At 57.5% G+C, this 16788-nt stretch overlaps 2 protein-coding genes across 5 annotated transcripts; one reads left to right on the top strand and one right to left on the bottom strand.

The window, feature by feature from the left end:
* The first annotated feature begins 30 nt into the window (after nucleotides 1-30).
* On the top strand, nucleotides 31-10188 carry CCDC157 (coiled-coil domain containing 157). Of its 4 annotated transcripts, XR_009960165.1 has the most exons (11): nucleotides 31-642; nucleotides 1362-1533; nucleotides 2108-2816; nucleotides 3460-3537; nucleotides 4273-4463; nucleotides 4976-5152; nucleotides 5743-5911; nucleotides 6434-6573; nucleotides 8164-8252; nucleotides 8336-8687; nucleotides 9964-10188. XR_009960165.1 is itself a non-coding variant. In XM_062590104.1 (10 exons), exons 1-10 carry the CDS (start codon nucleotides 395-397, stop codon nucleotides 8583-8585), a joined length of 2211 nt encoding a protein of 736 aa, XP_062446088.1. In that variant the 5' UTR covers nucleotides 31-394; the 3' UTR covers nucleotides 8586-9167. The 4 variants fall into 4 exon arrangements, 3 of the variants coding, with proteins under 3 accessions (XP_062446088.1, XP_062446087.1, XP_062446090.1); XM_062590104.1 differs by lacking the exon at nucleotides 9964-10188 and having other exon boundaries at nucleotides 8176-8252; nucleotides 8336-9167; XM_062590103.1 differs by lacking the exon at nucleotides 9964-10188 and having other exon boundaries at nucleotides 8336-9167.
* Nucleotides 9988-16383, bottom strand: RNF215 (ring finger protein 215). The gene is made up of 10 exons (XM_062590412.1): nucleotides 16153-16383; nucleotides 14974-15102; nucleotides 14396-14467; nucleotides 14212-14297; nucleotides 13034-13088; nucleotides 12353-12457; nucleotides 11977-12093; nucleotides 11764-11901; nucleotides 11288-11390; nucleotides 9988-10958 (listed from the first exon to the last, which is right to left on the bottom strand). Exons 1-10 carry the CDS (start codon nucleotides 16381-16383, stop codon nucleotides 10936-10938), a joined length of 1059 nt encoding a protein of 352 aa, XP_062446396.1. The 3' UTR covers nucleotides 9988-10935.
* Nucleotides 16384-16788: the final 405 nt, after the last annotated feature.

Here is a 16788-nt window from a genome sequence, read left to right as displayed (position 1 = left end):
TCCCAGTGCATCAGGTCTTTCCTGGCATGTAGGGTCCATCCTGTCACATAGGGTCCATCCTAGGGCATCAGGCTGATCCTGACACATAGGGCCTGTCCCAGTGCATAGAGTCCATCCTGGTATGCCACATCTGTCGCAGCATGTAGGCTCTGTCCCAGCATCTAGGATCTGACCCATCGTGTAGGATCTGACTTGGTGCCACATGTGTGTCCCCACCCTGTACTGGCCTCAGCTCAACCTTGGTCCTGTAGAGCTCCGTGTACAGCCTCGTGGCCAGCCGGTCTCTGCAGCCTTTCCCTGGCAGACCGGGAGCTCACTGGACACAGAGCAGCATTGGTGCACCCTGTGGGCTGAGCTGGGCTGAAACCACAGGGCCTCATCCTGTGGCCCTGGCATGGCGCACCTGCTGGGCAGCCCCACCTGCATGGACAGCCTGAGGGCCGACATCACAGACTTGCAAGGAGCCATCACTGATGTTTTCTCCCGGGCTGGGGCTGTTCGTTACCCTTCCTGGAAGTTCCCCGATAAAGTATCCTGCGAGCTGGACCTGGCAGAGCTGCTGGAGCATTACGACTATGTGGAGAATGACCTCGAGTTCACCCAGCATTCCCATGTGGTGCTGCTGGAGCTGGTGATCGACAGGTGAGAAGGGAAAATGAGGCCAAGCCATCCCCTGCTCATTTTAAAAGAAGACTGGCTGGCCTAGATGCTCCTTCCTTTCAGAAGGAAGGCAACATTTTTGTATTCAGCCTGTCAGATGTGTCCACATAGCTTCATTTCTGCTTGGAGAAATGTGCTGGTGCATCTGCAATTAGAAGTATGGGATCTGTGCTCCAGACCCCAGCCCACCTGTGCTGAATGTTAAAACTCAAGTCCTTTTTCTTGCACGAGCAGGATCAGAGCTACCGGGAATGCACTCTGGGTCCTAGCACCGTAATTATAATCTACACCGTAGTCTGTGGATCAGTGGGGACTCTCAAAGGGCTGTTAATTGTGTCTCCTGTTATTGAAAGTTGTTAAATAGCAGTTGTTGTATGGTCTGTGGTGTGGTGCTTCTCTCATTAAATAGGCCCCCTCAAAACCCTGGGAATACTCAGACCTAATTGCAGCTGTACCTGGAGCGCCTGGGAGGCAAAAGTGCCCTTTGCAACCTGGGTTAAGGAAAATACTCTTCAATTTTAAAGACAAGCTCTTGGCCCTAATATGCAGCCTCATTTGCCAAACTCAAATTGTCTAGGGAATGGGGAGGGAAAAGAATCTCTTTGCCTCAGCTCTGGCCCTGCACTGTTAAATGCCCAAAGCCCTGTCTTTGTTAAAAATACTCTGTTGCTCTAAGTTGTGTTTCATTTCCACCGAAAAAGGCTGCTCCTGCTGCTTCAGAGCTTCACAAGCTATGCAGAAAACCTGTTCAGTGAGAAAGCCATTCCCCCGGTGCGGCCAGTGGGACCCTGCATGTCGGTGGGGCTGACAGTGCGGAAGTACTGGAACAGCATGCTGAAACTGGGAGCCCTCTACCAGCAGCTCCTGATCGAGGTGGGACATACAGGTGCCCTCAAGTGCCAGGAGCCGAGGGCAAAGCTCATCTTCTTGCTTACTCATGAGACAGTGCATGGAGGCATGAAGGAAGGGACAGTAATAAGAACAGGAGCTGGGGAGCAAATTTCACAGCAGAGGCCTTCCACTGTGAAACCACAGCCTCTGCCTGGCTAAGGTATCAGTGGCTGAAAAACTACCTGGCAGCTTTTAAAATTCAGTTCCCTGACATCCTCCATCAGGAAGTACCCACGATCTGCTTGAACAAATTGATCTTTTGTTTATTAGCTATTTGTCTTGGCTGTAAGTTATGGATGTGTAAGATACGTAAGATATAGAGCACAATAAATAGGAAGCCCCAACTATTTAGTAACACTGTTCCTCCTCCAAGCTCCTGTAACTTCTCTCCATCTAAGAGGCCTCACTGTCCTCATAGCCTCTTGGCTGCACTCTCACTGATCTGATCCCCACATTTAACATGTTTGCATTCAGGTTAATATGGATCATTTGCCACTGACTGGGTTGCACTGTTTGGTCTGAGCCCCATGTTTCTCTACTGTGCTCTCTCCTCCAGAAGAAGACTTGCAGAAAAGACATCCCCACACTGAAATCTACCCCTGAGGGTATGAAAACTGAGAAGGAGTGTTTGAAGAGCTGTTCACCTACAGTTTCAGAGTTAACTTCATCTATAGATGTTGCCCAGTCAACCTGTTTGTGCCTGTTGCAGAGTGTCAGTGTGCCAGACTGCAGCACCTCTGGCAGCTCACTGGCCAGGTCTGCATGTGGCATCGGAGAAAACAGGCGCAGCATCCCCACTCAGACAAGTGAGTCATCTCTGGTACTCTGTGACTTGTGTGCTAGTGCACAAGCCAGCCTTTGGGAAGTCAGTAAAGCCATCACCAGTATCTGCCAGAGTCAGAACATTCCCTCGGCTCTGGGCAGATTCCATGAAACATTCAAGGAGACCATGGGCAGAAGAACCCTCTCTGCAATGGACATGAGTTACTGGGCCTCAGAACAAAGCAAGGACCTCTCCCGGATCAGCAAACATCTCCACATGCTTCTGCAGCTGATAAACCCTCTGAAGTCAAAGCTGGAAGAAGCAGAGAAACAGAAGGATGAGCTGCGGAAGCAGGTTGAGGAATTTGCCAAGTTGCTTCAGGAGGAGAAGAAAACTCAAGAACAGCAGAGGAAGGAGGCTGAGCAGTCTCTGGAGGCAAAGAAGAAAGAGTATTTGGAGGCTGTAGCCAAACTGGAGCAGGACAAAGAGGACCTACGGAGAGGTACAGTGTAGTTCCCAATATCCCCTCCTAGGACAGTGGGTATTTGCAGAACCCCAGAGCCCATGATAAAGTCTTGGTAACACTGCAATGAACAGGGCTTGCCATGGATTTTGATAGGCCCAAATGTCATTAGCAAATGCCTGTTCCCTTTAGAGTCACTCCTCAGCTTTCAGGTGTTTTTTCTGTAGTCCTGTGGCTGAGAGACCTGGAGAGAAATCTTACTGTGGACTTTCCTTTATCATGGCAGTCTCTCCTTCATCCATCCCTTGACAGCAACTCAGCAGCTTCCTCCTGGAGCAGATGAGAATTGGTGCACTAGGACCACTGCTTTTCCAGATGTTTCCTTTGCTACACCCCTCCATCCCCAGTCCTCACTGTCTCATTACCACCTCTCCGCAAACTTCACAGGGCTCTCCATGCCCTGTTGTTACACAGCGTCTCGTGCCTGGTCCCTGCTGTGAGGCTTTGGCCCTAGACAGTGGAAGCTGGTTGTCTATGTTCTTTCACCAACTTCCCTCTGCTGAAGCAGAGTATGATACTGTCACTGGATGAGGAATGCTTTGGCACAGTCATTTTCTCCCTTCTTATTTTAGTTTCATGGAGGAACTGTGAAAAGTTTGGCTGAGTTTTCTCGTTGATTTAGGAGCTGCTCTGCTGGAAGAGCGAATCTCTACCTTAAAGGAAGAGCTGGCTGCTAAGCAAACTACTCTGCAGGAACTGGGTAAGGATCCTTAAGGCTTCATCCAGCCGGCAGCTCTCATCCAGAGATCTTGCTCTGATCTCACACTTGTATTACACCTATGTAACTCCTGGCTCTCCTAGAATCACTCATGCTTAGTGCTAGTGAGAATGAGAGGAGAACCAGAATAGAGTGTGCAAAAGGCCTACATGTTATATTGACTCAACATCATCTAGTGCTAGAGTGGGCTCCCTGGAACAGTCAGGGACAGAAGCAATGTCTCCAACTCTTCAGACCCACAGTGATCACCAGAGAGTGTGAAGTCCCGGGGGGAAGCCTTGTGCCTTGTGGGGATGGAAAGAAGCTGTGTGACAATAGGATCCGTGCTGGCTCATCCAGAGTCTTGCCACTGCCCACTCAACATGCTGAAGAGCAGGAGCTCTGCCACCCAGCCAGATCCCCATTCAGGCAGCTATAATGAGGGGACATGCATCTGCAGGAAGAGGAGTGAAGACTCCAGGCCTTCACCACGCCTCCTTCACAGCCAAACATGCTGTAACCATGCAGCCTGTCTGTCAGGTTGTGTTTGTTGGGCTGTGCTGGTGCTGGCTGGATTCAGAGTCTCCATGGCACCAGGGGAGCACAGGCCTCATGTCAGACCTGCCTCATCCCCTCACCAGGGCCTGTTGAGGGTGGAGAGCCCCATAAAAGCACCTTGTTCCTGGGACCTTCTCCCCCTCCTGCTCAGCCTGGGCTGAAGGTGGTCTATCTCCCCAGAGGTGACCAAGAAGACCCTGCTGGAGGACATGAGAACCAAAATGGTGGCCAAGAGCCAGGTGCTGGAGCTGGAAGAGAAGATACAACTGCTCACTGGCCAGCAGGAAGGCATGGGCCAGGAGCTGAGTGCCATCACCACCCAGCTAGAGAAGGAGAAGGCCAAAGTGGAGAGTATGCTGAGGCACGAGGAGGTATGACCAGGCCTGCTGCTGCCAGCTCTCCCCCACTTCAGGGCTGCTCTGTGGCACCGTCCACTCACCTGCTCTGTCCTGCCCACCATCCCAGCCCTCTTCTCACACTACATACATACATACTGCCTGGGAACAGGCTGACTGTGGGCTGGCTCCTTCTTGCCCTGGCCTTAAACCAGGTTGTAAGCAGGGAAGGTAAAGAGATCTCACTCATGGTCCTGGACCGTGATGTGCCCTGATGTGCCCAACCTTAGTTAATACTAGTGAGGGGGCTGTGCACAGCTTTTTGTGCCCTAGCAATGCTGTGCTTTGGCTGAGCTCTCCTTACCTGGTGCTGGCCTGGGTTACGACTTGCCTTCTCCAGTGCCTCTTGACTGCCTGTTTAGCTGCTGCTACAAGCTGTTGTCTTCTTGGGTCCTTGCTTGTGGCCCTGGAGTTGAAATGCCTGTCCCAGCTTAAAGGCAGCAGAGACTGGAGCAGCAATCCCTTACACGCTTGCCTCTTCCATGCAGTCGCTCCAGGCCAAGCAAAGAGCTCTGCTGCAGCAGCTGGACAGCCTGGACGAGGAGTGCGAGTTGCTGCGAGCCAGTCTGGGAGAAGCAGAGGAGGACAAGGTCAGGCTGGAAGAGCAGCTGAAGGAGAGCCAGGACAAGTGGGAGCAGAGCAGGTGCCAGCTAGAGGCACAACAGGTCAGCACTGGCACCCAGCCTTCAGGAGCAGGGCATCCTGCTGAGCAGTTGGCACCCCTTCCTGGGCCAGTGGGTTGGAGTGGGACAGTTCTGCCAAGTGGGTGTCAAGAGCCACCCACTGTCCTGTCCCCCACCAACTGCTATGGGCTTCCCAGCAGGGTTCCTCTGTGACCTTGCCCTGGCTCCAGCCAAACGGCCATCTCCACCCAACAACCACCTTGGCAAGACTCCTCTCCCTCAGCCCTTTCACAGACAAATCTGCTGATTTTCCTTGAGAGGCTAGGCAAAGGGAGCAGCAGGAACCAACTCCACAGATGGCTTCCTCATATCTCCAGAGTGCATGTTCTTAGACATGCACAATATTTCATGGTTGGACTCTTGTTTCAAACTCACATAGGGACTGTTATAGCTGAGACCCTGTGGCTCATCACGCTGCTGTGGGTCATCTTTATCCCACAAGGAAAGGGAGCCTTCCCAGGGTATGGTATAGAGCTGCATTTTGAACCCTGTGGGCCACCCCTAAACTGCACGGTATTGGGTTTTGGGAGGGCACTCTGCAAACCTCCCTGTCTTCCTGTTGTGTACCACAGAAGCTGCTGGACACCCTGCAGTGGGAGAAGCTGGGCCTGGAGCAGTCCATCTCTGAGCTACGCACAAACATTTCTGGCCTGGAGGAGCTGGTCCGGGAGCTGAAGGAGCGGGAAAGGCTGCTGGTGTCCTTCCCGGAGCTCCACGTCCCTGTTGAGACACAGTTTGAGAGTAATGGAGAAGGGGTAGAAGACAGCAGGCAGCAGTGGAAGGGGAACTCCCACAGTCTCCCTGCCCCACTGTTTCCTTCCCTGGGGATCATGTTGGTCTTAGACTTGTCAGCATTATTTGAATAGCTCAAGTTGTCCCACTAATATGAGCCAGCTACAGCTGGGAAGGGTCCTGTCTCTGAGGTAGGCTAGCTGGTACCAATATGGTTACTATTCTTCATACCCCTGCTCCTGAGCCTTTCCTGCCTACAAAAGTCTGCTTCCGGGAGCACGCTAGGCACGGAGGAAGCACTTCCCTATTGTCACCAGCAAAGATACACACCCCTGGAGAGCTGGTGTGAGCAGTGAGCCTTACCTGAGTGTTGCAGCGTTGCTGCAGCTCAGCGAGGAATTTGGGAGTCCAGGCTGAAGCCCTTCTGAAAGAGGAGCTGCCCATCTCTCCTCCGTGAGCCATCAACACCACTTATGAGCAGGCAGAGGGCTGAACTTGGGCTCCTGTCACAAGGGACTGTTTGGTTTGCAGGCACTGGGAATTTCACTGAGGACATGGAGAAGCAGCTGCAGGCCAACAACATCAGGCTCAGCATCCTGGAGCAGGAGAATGCACGGCTCAGGGCTGCACTAGCCAAGGTGAAGGCGGCAGCTCAGCAGGGAGTATTGAAGGTGAGACTGCACCCAACCCAAGGTACTTCTGAAAGCTGGGTGTCATGAGGAGAGAGGGGACACTTGCACCACTGGGGTGCCACATATTGTGAGACAATTCCAGGCCACGCAGAGACCACCCCAGGCAGCAGGGCTGGGGTTCATCCCAGCTGCCATCACATCAGCAGTAGCAACACCTGTCCAGAGCAGTCTTTGAGTCCTGCACTCGCTGCAGAGGAAACAGATGTCTGGTCCACTGATCCTGCCTTTGGGAACCCATCTGAGCCCAGGGCAGTTGAACCTGGTTCTCCTGTCTGACACTTTGAAAGGCAGAGCAACTAAGGTGATGCTGCGGGTGCTGCAGCACAAGCAGTATCTGCTACTTGCAGACACTGGCAGGCTGGCCCCTGTGTGAGACTGCGCTCCCTGCAACCTTGGGCAGTGACAACAGGGTCATTCACTTGCTAGGAACAAATGCTACAGAGCTGGGCAGTGCAGGAGCTCATGCTAACAACGTGTGAGCTGCAGATGGAGCAGCCTTTTCTTCCTGGAGTGGGCAGCTGTTGAAGCAGGTCTTGCTCCAGCTGGAAGCAGGGCCCAGTGCAACAGGCTGCTGTGCCATTCCCCTGATTCAGCCCTTCCTGCTCAGATTCACTGGGTTCACTGTTGTGGTGTTTTGAGGAGGGAGAAGTCAAGGGGATCAGCCTCAGCCCAACCTCCACCTACTTGCTGGAGAAAGTCTGTCATCTCTTGGGGCTGGGAATTCTCCTGCCAGTGCTGGTGCTGCCAGATCCACTTCTGAGAGGTACCATTGGGCCAGGCAGGGATGAGGGCAGAGCCCAGACTCTGCAGCAGAGAGGTGATGCAGGAGTATGTCCACAGCCATAGCCTCAGGCTGATGAGCACTGCCTGCTCTGGCCAGAGGACCTAGAGGGGAAGGCATCTGCATGAGGCCTGGTACCAAGCAAATGGAGCATGACACATAGTAGCGTCAGGGGGCCGAACAGTCCCTGGCAGTATTTCAGAGCCTGCCACAGTCAGTGGGATCCGGGCAGGCACCTAAATGAGAGCCTCGGGCTAGATGCCACCCGGGAGCTGATCTTACTGCTGGAGCCTGCAAACGGTGCAGAAAAGCTGCGTGGTCCTGTCCTGTCTGTCCTGCTGCTGATCCTTGGTGCAGCCCCAGTCCACACTCAGGGCAGCCCTTACTGCAGCCCCTTCTTGCACTCAGGCAGGGCTGGGATTTTACTGCTGCCTATCTGGGAAGCTCTTTGGATAAGGGATTGTCCCCGAGCTCCTGAGTCAACTCTGGGACTTCTAGATGGTCCTGTTTTTCTGCCGCTGGATCTTCTGTGTCGGTCAAACCTGTACTCATTCTGGGAAATCCGTGTATCTCCGAGAGGTCAGTCTGGTGTAGCATAGGTGTTGACAGAAGAAGGCTTGTTTGCCAACATGGCCAGGGCTAGTTCATGGCCCCACTGTGGCTGCTTTTATGAGATCACTGTACCACTGCTAGCAGCTCAGTCGTGATGTCCACCCAGAGCAGAGGCTGAGATCCATAACAGCAGAGGTGGGTGCAGGGGGGGGTTTCACCTGCTCTCCTCTCCCAAGCTCGTCCCACAGACCCAGCTGTGGACCCAGCTCGGCAGCCAGTGTGGTGGGGAGGCTGGCACGCAAGTTCTCCGTGGGCCAGCTGCAGGGTAAGTAGGAACCCAAAGAAAGGGGCTGGGGAGCTTCCCTCTTCTTCCTCCCCTCCACTCTCTTACGCGCCTTCCACCTGCAGGCCCCCAAGCAGCCACAGCAGCAGGGATGATGCAGGGGCACACAGAGCCGCAGGCAAGACCCACCAGAGACCTCCCAGCAGCCAGCCAACAAAGTCACCCTCTGCAGACTCCATGTGTAAGGCCAGTCTGTGCCTCTCACCCGAAGCCGGGAGCCTGGTACTTGGCACCCACAGCAAGCCAAGAGGGAGAGGCAGCGCTGCCAGAGCATACAGCCTCTCCTCTCCCAGCACCAGGAGCCACCAGAAATAGAAGCTTTAGAGACTTAACACAGAAATGATGCTTTTGATGAGCTAAGCGAAGCTGCCTACCGTTCCCCTCAGGACCTTGTTATCTGTTTGTGCAAACAGGAAGGTACGTTCTGTTGGGCAATCCGGGCCCATCTTCCCTTCACCTGCTCCCAGCAGGGCTGGGCTGGGGGGAGCGAGCAGGGCCACTTCAAGCCCCAGTGTGTAGGAGCAGAGGGACCCTTTCTTCACTGGCTCCCACACAGGAGGGCACCCTTTGTGTCTGTACCACCCAACCCTGCCCAGCTGCCAGTGCCATCGCTGCAGCATGTAACCCGGGGATCACAGCAGGCAGAGTGGCCTGGAAAGGCAGCATGCCTGATGAACGGCAGCACATGGCAGGCTCAGGAACCAGCACAGTGCTGGCTTGGGAGAGAGTCCCCAGAGCAGGCAGGGGGGCCCGCTCACGGCAGGCTTCCGGCTCTTCCTTCACTGTTTTCTGCGGGACGATTGCTGTAATGAATGTGCTCATGCAGTTTCCCCTGTTGTCTCTCTCGGTTGGGCAACGCTGTGGCTTGTGATAAAACACAGGCCAGCAGGGCTCTGCCCTTTAGCCTCCAAGCAAGTTATGGCACAAAGAGCTGGGCTGGCGTGCCACCTTCTGCTCTTGTACGGCATGGAGCGGGCCATCCAAATAGCCCCTCTGCCCAGAGCTGCCTGCAGGACTGGCTCTCCCCAGCAGATACCAAGCATCCCTAGCAGCAAGGGGACTGAGCAGCATGTCTGCTAGGAGACCTTGTGAGGCACATGATCCCTGGGAGTGCAAGGCTGCCTCTGTACAATTAACTAGTGCTAGGGACATTCCTGGGCATTGGCACTCAGTTGCCCCTGGCTAAGCTGCTAGTGTAACCCCTGGCATGGCTTCAATCCTGGCTACCTCGCCATCACCTAGACAATGCCTGGGCACAGCTCAAAAAGCAGCGCACGCCAGGAATCATTCCCAAGAGGTGACTGGCATGCGGCCACCCTGCTTTGAAGGGTAAGAGAATTTATAGGCAGAGTTCACACCGTCCCATGCCAGCTGGCTTCAGGATGAGAGGAGTCTGAGCCATGTTTAATTCACCAGCACAGACTCAGTCTAGGAAAGCTGCTCTCTCTGTACTGCACAGCAGCCGTAAGCGGACATAGTGGTTGAGGACTCTCGAGCCTCCAGAGCAGACTGGTTCTGAGCCCCACAGTGAGCTTGCAAGCCTTGGTGCTGCCTGCATGTGGCCCAGAGGGCAGTCTCCCCACCTGGGCGCAGGGCTGGTACATGAGCAACACCACAAGATGTGTGGTGAACAACCCAAACTCCAGATGGGAGGGTGGTGGGGACAGCACTAACCTGATCTGTATGTGCAAAGGGTGACACAGGACACAGCAGGCTGTTCCTTGCTCTGAATTTAATAGCAACGGGAGGCTTCAGACACATACGATGCCTCAGTCCAGCAGCCTCCAGCTGCCACCTGGAACCAGGAGCCATCCAGGGCTCGTGGCGAGTTCCTGGACACCGCAGCACACCCATGACTCTGCGTTCAATCTCTGCAGCTAACTTGTGCTGTCCTCTCTAATAAGTTAGGATAAATAAAGGAAGCATTCAATCCCCCTGCCCTCCCACCGTGAGCAGCAGGGTGGCAGGTTGCCCACCAGCCCTGCCAGCTCCAGCCCCATCTCCCAGCTCTGACAGACCTGCCACCCAATGCACCCTGGGGGCAGTGCGGGCAGCCAGGCCACCCTGCTGAGCTTGGGTGCAGCATGGCCTGGGGACAGTCCTGACTGCCAGGGAATGGCTTGCTGCCATCACCTGCTTGCTGCAGCCACAGACAAATACAAAAAAGACCTAGAAAACGAGAAAGATTCTACAAGTGGGGAGAGGAAGCAGCCAGGCCAGGGCTCTCCCATTTAGGGCCTTCAGACCCTGCCTGCAGCCCCAGTATCCCTGCCCCCTTATGCCCATGGGTGCCCCCCACAGCTTCCTTTCACCCCACCCATTGCCCCTAGTCCCTAGCACTAGCCATTCAGACTGCCCAAACATGTTCCCCCACACCCTCTATTCATCCCAAGTGGGGAGAGCTCTGGGATCGTTCGCTCTCCTAATGGCCAGGCACTGGCTGGTGCTGCCAGGATGCTGCAAAGGGCACAGCCCATGCTGAGCTGAGCATCAGGGCAGGGCCGCCCCCACCTCCCCATCCCCAGCTCAGCCCGCTGCATTGGCCCTGCTCCAGCACTGAACACAGCTTGCAGAGCACCTCTTGCCTGTCCCTGTCCCCCTCCCTCTCCCTGGCTCTTCCCAGAGCAATGGTGGATCCGTCCCTAGAGTGCATCCATCAGGCCAGCTAGCTCTCTCCGCAGCAGTTCCCTAGAAGGGAGAATGAGAGAGGGCTATCACACAGGGATGCTGGGAGTAGACAACGCTGCTGGCTGGCAATGTCTCCTCTGTGGCCCTTGCCCTGGCACAAACATGCCCCCTGGTCACCACAATGGGACAGCCAGGCCTTCAAGATGGGTCAGAAGGCCCTGAGGGCCCCAGAGCCCAGCAGAGAGGCTGTTTGCCCGTCCCTAGAGGTTGGAGGTAGGCCTCCTCTGACCAGGGCCACACTGGGAATGTGCCCCAGAGCAAGATACATGGGGCACGGCTGGGGATGCTGCCCCAGAAGACAGACTCTCCAGCTCAGGTGCTGCTCTTACCCAGGATGTTGTGCTTGCAGAGAGGACAGGTCTGCTGCAGGAGAAGCCAGGGGTCCACACAGTCTCGGTGAAACTCATGGGAACATGGCAGCACCCGCAGCCACTATGGAGAGTGAAGCAAACAGGAGACATGAGCAGAGCTGGGCAGGGTGCAATGACTAGATGGGCCACTAGCATGGTGCAGTGATTGTGTGACGATTCTGCCCGTCACACAGACCAGCCAACTGCCCAAGACACAGGCATAATCCTCTGCCTTGTGTCTCCCTTGTGGGGACATCTCAGCCCTTGCAAGCTGAGATGAAAGGAGGCTCAGCCCTATAGGCAGAAGTCACGCAGCTCTAGGGAAAAGAAACCAGGCTGGAATTGAGCAAAGCGATCACATTAGCTGGAGTGTGCTGGTCAGTCCCAAATCATGGGATGATCAGGACTGGCTCCAGGCCTCCTGCTGGAGCATGAGGCTTCCTTGCCAGCCCTACCTGGCTCTTGTGGAACTTGTCCAAGCACACGGCACAGCTATCTATCTCGCAGCCCCGGTTCTGGAGTGGCTTGCCAGGATGGTACCGCCGGGTTTTTAGGGCTGAGAGCCGCCGCACAATGTGCTGCTTCAGGTCCAGCTGTGAAGACAGAGCAGAGGGTCAGGCCCTGGCTGCATCTCTCCGGTGCGAGGAGAAGAGCAGAGGATGTCCCACCTCAGTATCCTGCTCTAACAGGCCTTGCCGAGACTGCCGCTGGGCCTGCACAATCACCCCCGTGCAGAGGAGAAGGGCAATGAGCAGGATGGTGTTCCAGAGCTGCTGGAGGTACTTCTGCAGAAACAGCATGGGGAGTCAGGGACACGGGGCTGAACAGGAGACCTCCCCATTCACTCCCAGCTCCGTCATTGCACAGCATGTCCCCCCTGTTTGAGGGACAAACTCAGCCCTCCTCTGACTGCTACAGTGATGCCAGGCACACTCATCCTTCCCGCCCTGGCTCTGCGCAGGACACTGGGAGTCATGTGTTCAGCTCCTGCCGTACAAACACCCCTGGCTACATGGAGAGCCCTCGTGGGAGCTGCTCACGTACCTGGACCTGCGAGCTGTTCTCTCCTGTGCAGATGACTCCCTGCCACTCTCCATAGAGGCCCCCTCGAGAGAGACCGCAGGTGGACCACAGGGTGAGAGTCACTCCCTGCAAGGCAGGGCACAATGTTGCTTGGGAGCCTGCATTGGATAACAGCACAGTGCAGGTGTTGGGGGCAGGGCGAGGGTCCTGCAACCCTGGGCTGCAGGTGCACAAGCCAGAGCTCACGAGCTGTCTCCAAAGCATGAGCATGCCTGGGTGGCCTGCAGGTACTGCTTGGCAGAGCAGATATGGGCAAGAAGGAAGGAGCCTGAAGCAGAAAAGTGAAAGCAAAGAGAGCATTAGGGCCCTCAGATCTAATGATGAAGGGCAGCAGGATCTCAGCTTGCTGCCAGGGCTGCAGTTTGGTGGAAAATACGGAGGTGGGAGGGAAACAAGGAGAAGAATTGTAAATGGAGAGATGAGGAAGAATAGCAGGTGGCAAAGCACTGGGCTGGCAAATGCCTGGCTCCAGCTGCTTGTGGGTCTTGGAGCAAGTCATTGGGGAAAACAGGGCACAGCTTCAACAGCCTTTGTGGATCTGGCTCCTGCTCCCTCCAACGTCAGTGCAACTGTCAGCCTGTCAGCTAGTGACCGTACAGGAGCTTGGCTGAGCATGGCTGTGCCCCCACCATCGCTACATACCAGGTTCTCCAGCAGCACCGCCTGGTATGTGATCTTTGCTGTAGCCCGGAGCCCCCTGTTAACCAAAGGTGAGAAGAACATTAGTCCTGCAGGTATAGGGGGAGCTGACACTCAGTGGTCCTGGTGTCCAGAGAACACCCTTTCCCACTGGCCACAGGGCAGGCTACACTGAGCTGCGAGTGAGGGAGGCCACCCCCCCCCCAAGCCAAGCCTGCGCGGCTGGACAGACATGTAGGGGTGGGTGGCAGCGAGAGGCTCCTGCTTTCCAGCCGTGTCCAGCTCTCTGAGCAACCGTGCAGAAGGCACTTCCCAGCCCCATGCTTCTGTTTTCCCATCTGCAAACCAGCGCAGCAAAGCCAATTTACCACACGAGAGGAGGGCTGGGAGGGTCCACGAGTGTCTGGAGAGGGCAAGGAGAGGCAGTGAGCCCCAGGAGCCCTGGGGCTGCTCCACACAGTCCCTGCCGGGCCCAGTACTGGTCAGAGAGGGGGCTGGAGAGAAACAGCAAAAAAGCCATCTGCCTCTCTGCTGCGCTGGCTCGGCGCTGAGCTCCAATGCGCACCCTTTCAGGCTCTGCTCCACACTCTAGCACCGCGCTTTCCCTCTCTCTCCCTCTTTGGGACGCAGACAGCAGCGCCCTCCCCAGTCCTAATGCTGCAGGTGGTGAGGATACTGGTGGTGATGAGGATAAGCACAGACAGTCAGTCTGGCTCAGCTGTACTAAGAGTCCTAAAAGACTTGGCCAAGGGACTCTCAGCCCCTAGAGCCCTGTGGGAACCTGAAGAAGGGTGCAGGTCCTGAGGAAGCAGCGGATTCAGCTGAAACCCTTTCCGGAAACACGTGTCTCAGGCCCAGCTCCTCTGCCCCCGAGTGGCGATGGGGAGCGTGTCAGATGCTCCTGCTGAATCCCTTCTCCTGCTCCGTCCCTCCAGATGATGCACACAAGCGCTGGCCACCTTGTGCTTCCCCCTCAGCAGCCAGTGTACAAACATGAGTTTGCAACAAGGTGGCCAGGCGGGCAGAGGGCCTTGCATGATCTCTGAGGCACGTGAGCCAGACGCTAGCCTGGCAAACATACTGTGCACTGGGAGGGAGAGGCCTCTGGAGCAGCCTGCTTGTCCTCACAGGTCGAGGGTAACACCTAGAGCTACAGCTCTCGTACAGCCCCAGCCCCTTACCGCAGCAGTGCTCCCAGCAGCTTGGTGACATTGTCCGAGGACTGGATCACGATCACAGGCTTGGCAAGAAGCTGAGACACATCCAGCTGCATCAGACAGCAAAGCGACGGCTGTTAGCAGGGCACGAGGAGCCGCCGGGGCAGCTCCTGCAGTGGGGCCGGATGAGCCACCTGCCTGCTCCTACCTCTCGGATGGCATTCTGGTTCAGCGCCAGGATGAGCAGGGCTGATGCCCCCAGCACCAGGGCTCGCTTCATCTGTGGAGAGAGAGGGCACAGAGCTCGTAGAGTCTTGGAGAGCAGGCCAGGCGGGAGGATGGGCTGCTGGGCGACATTCATCTCTCCTGCATCAGGGAGCCAGCGCAGGGCTGGTTTAAGGGAGCCCCACTTTAGTCCCTGCAGCCAGAGGTGCAGGCAGCTGCTCTGTGACAGGAGTGACCCAGCACCCCCTTTTCTGAGTGGAAGTGCCGCAGGGATCCCCAGGCCAGCACAGTGCACCAACGTGCCTTTGGGGTTCCCATGCCTGGTGGTGGATGGCAAAGAGGGGCTGGCACTGCCGGAGCCCCTGGGAGCCCTGTCAGGGACCCCCTCTACCAGCTCCCCATGGGAAACAAGGGACAGTGGGCACCCAGGTACAGGCTAGGAGCACCTGGCACCCAGTGAGGAAATGCCCTAGGAGGTGCCATGCAGGCCTGTGCCAGCAAACACTGCTGCAGCCCAGGTGAGGGCAGCGCCTGAGGATGTGGGGCTGGGCGAGGAGTCACCTTGCTGACCACAGCCGTGGTGAAGGACTCCTCCATGGCGCCTCTGGGGACTTCAGCCCGCTCCTGGCCCACAGGCACTACGCCAATCCAGCTATCCTCTTCGCCCAGCTCGGGCTCTGCATCTCCCACCTGAGGGCATGGCAGGGTTGATGGGAGCCCCAGGCTTGCTGCACCCCAAAAGCACCCAGACACCCATGGGCACCCAGGGCAGCTGGGCACTGAGCCGGGCTGGGACACCAACTGGAGCTGTGTGGGGGGAAGCCTGCAGAGAAGCGAAAGGCCGGGTCCCTACCGCCCTCTGTGTCCCCGCCTGCACCTCTCCACCACCTGCGAGGCTGCCTGGCACCTCTGTCCAGTGGCACCCCCTCTGCCTGCCCTGCTGCCCACTGCCCCTCAGCACCCTTGGGCCCCTGAGATCCACTGACTCCTCCCGTGTCCATAGACATGCCAGTGCCCACGGACCTCCCTGGTGCCTATTATCACACCATGCCCCCCCAATGCTTGCTGCCCTCCAAGTGCCCATGACCACACTGTGCCCATTGCACCCCAATGACCATTGCGCCCCAGTGCCTGCTGCCCCACTTTCCATAAGCACCCTGTACCCATTTCCCCCAAATGACCACTGCCCCTCCAGTGCCTGCAGCCCCCTCCAACTGTCCATAAGCACCCTGTGCCCACTGCACCTCAATGACCACTGCCCCTCCAGTGCCTGTTGCCCCCCCCACTGTCCAGAACCACCCTGTGCCCATTGCACCTCAATGACCACTGCTCCCCCAGTGCCTGTTGCCCCCCAGTGCCCATAACCACTCTGTGCCCACTGCACCCCAGTGACCATTGCTCCCCCAGTGCCTGCAGTCCCCCCACTGTCCAGAACCACCCTGTGCCCATTGCACCCCAATGACCACTGCCCCTCCAGTACCTGCTGCCCCCCCAGTGCCCATGACCACCCTGTGCCCATTGCACCCCAATGACCACTACCCCCCAGTGTATGTTGCCCCCTACTGCACCCCAGTGACTACTGCCCCCCAACTGTCCAGAACCACCCTGTGCCCATTGCACCCCAATGCCCACTGCCCCCCCACCCAGTGCCTGCAGCCCCTCCCCGCCCACTACTCCCCGGTGCCCGCTCCTCCTCGAGCCACCCCCCGCCGCCCGTTACCCCACGCCGCCGCCGCTCACCAGCACCAGGCTGCCCCGCAGCAGCTCCCCGCGCGGGGCCCCGCGGCCCGGCGCGGCGCGGCCGCCCAACACGGCGCCGCGCAGAGTGTACGAACCGCCGCGCCGCCCGCCGGCCCCGCTGACAGCCACAGCCACGTCCACGCGGGCAGCGGGCGGCGGCGGCGGTCCCGGCGCCCCCCGGCACAGCGCCAGCAGCGGCGCCAGCAGCGCCGCCCGCACCGCCGCCGCCATGGCCGCGCGCCGCCCGCCCGCACCGCCCCCTGCCGCCGCGGAGGACCCGCCGCCCCCGCGCCCGCCGCCGGGGGGCGCCCGCGGGGCGCAGGGTGGCGCGCGCCGCTGCCCGCTGCCCGGCTCGCGCGCTGTCGCGCACCCCTCGGCCCCGAGAGGCGACCGGCGAGCTGGGGGCGCGGGGTGAGCTGCCGGCCCAGCGCCGCGGCAGCGCGGCGTGTGCGCCCTGGTGGCCGCCCGTGCCGCAGCCTCACGTTGCCCGTGCCAGGCTGGGGCGCAGGGAGGGGAGGATTTGCGGTGAGGATTAGTGCCCGTCCTTAGCAACCTGGCAAGATCTCCGTTTCATCTCTCCATGCTATGGCATTCGCACCCGATGAGGGGGAAGATGCCAGCACAGGAAGGAGTGGG

Source organism: Rhea pennata, chromosome 17 (assembly GCF_028389875.1).
Source record: "Rhea pennata isolate bPtePen1 chromosome 17, bPtePen1.pri, whole genome shotgun sequence".
In the NCBI taxonomy this organism is placed as follows: Eukaryota; Metazoa; Chordata; class Aves; order Rheiformes; family Rheidae; genus Rhea; species Rhea pennata.
This window is presented reverse-complemented; position numbering and strand designations above follow the sequence as displayed.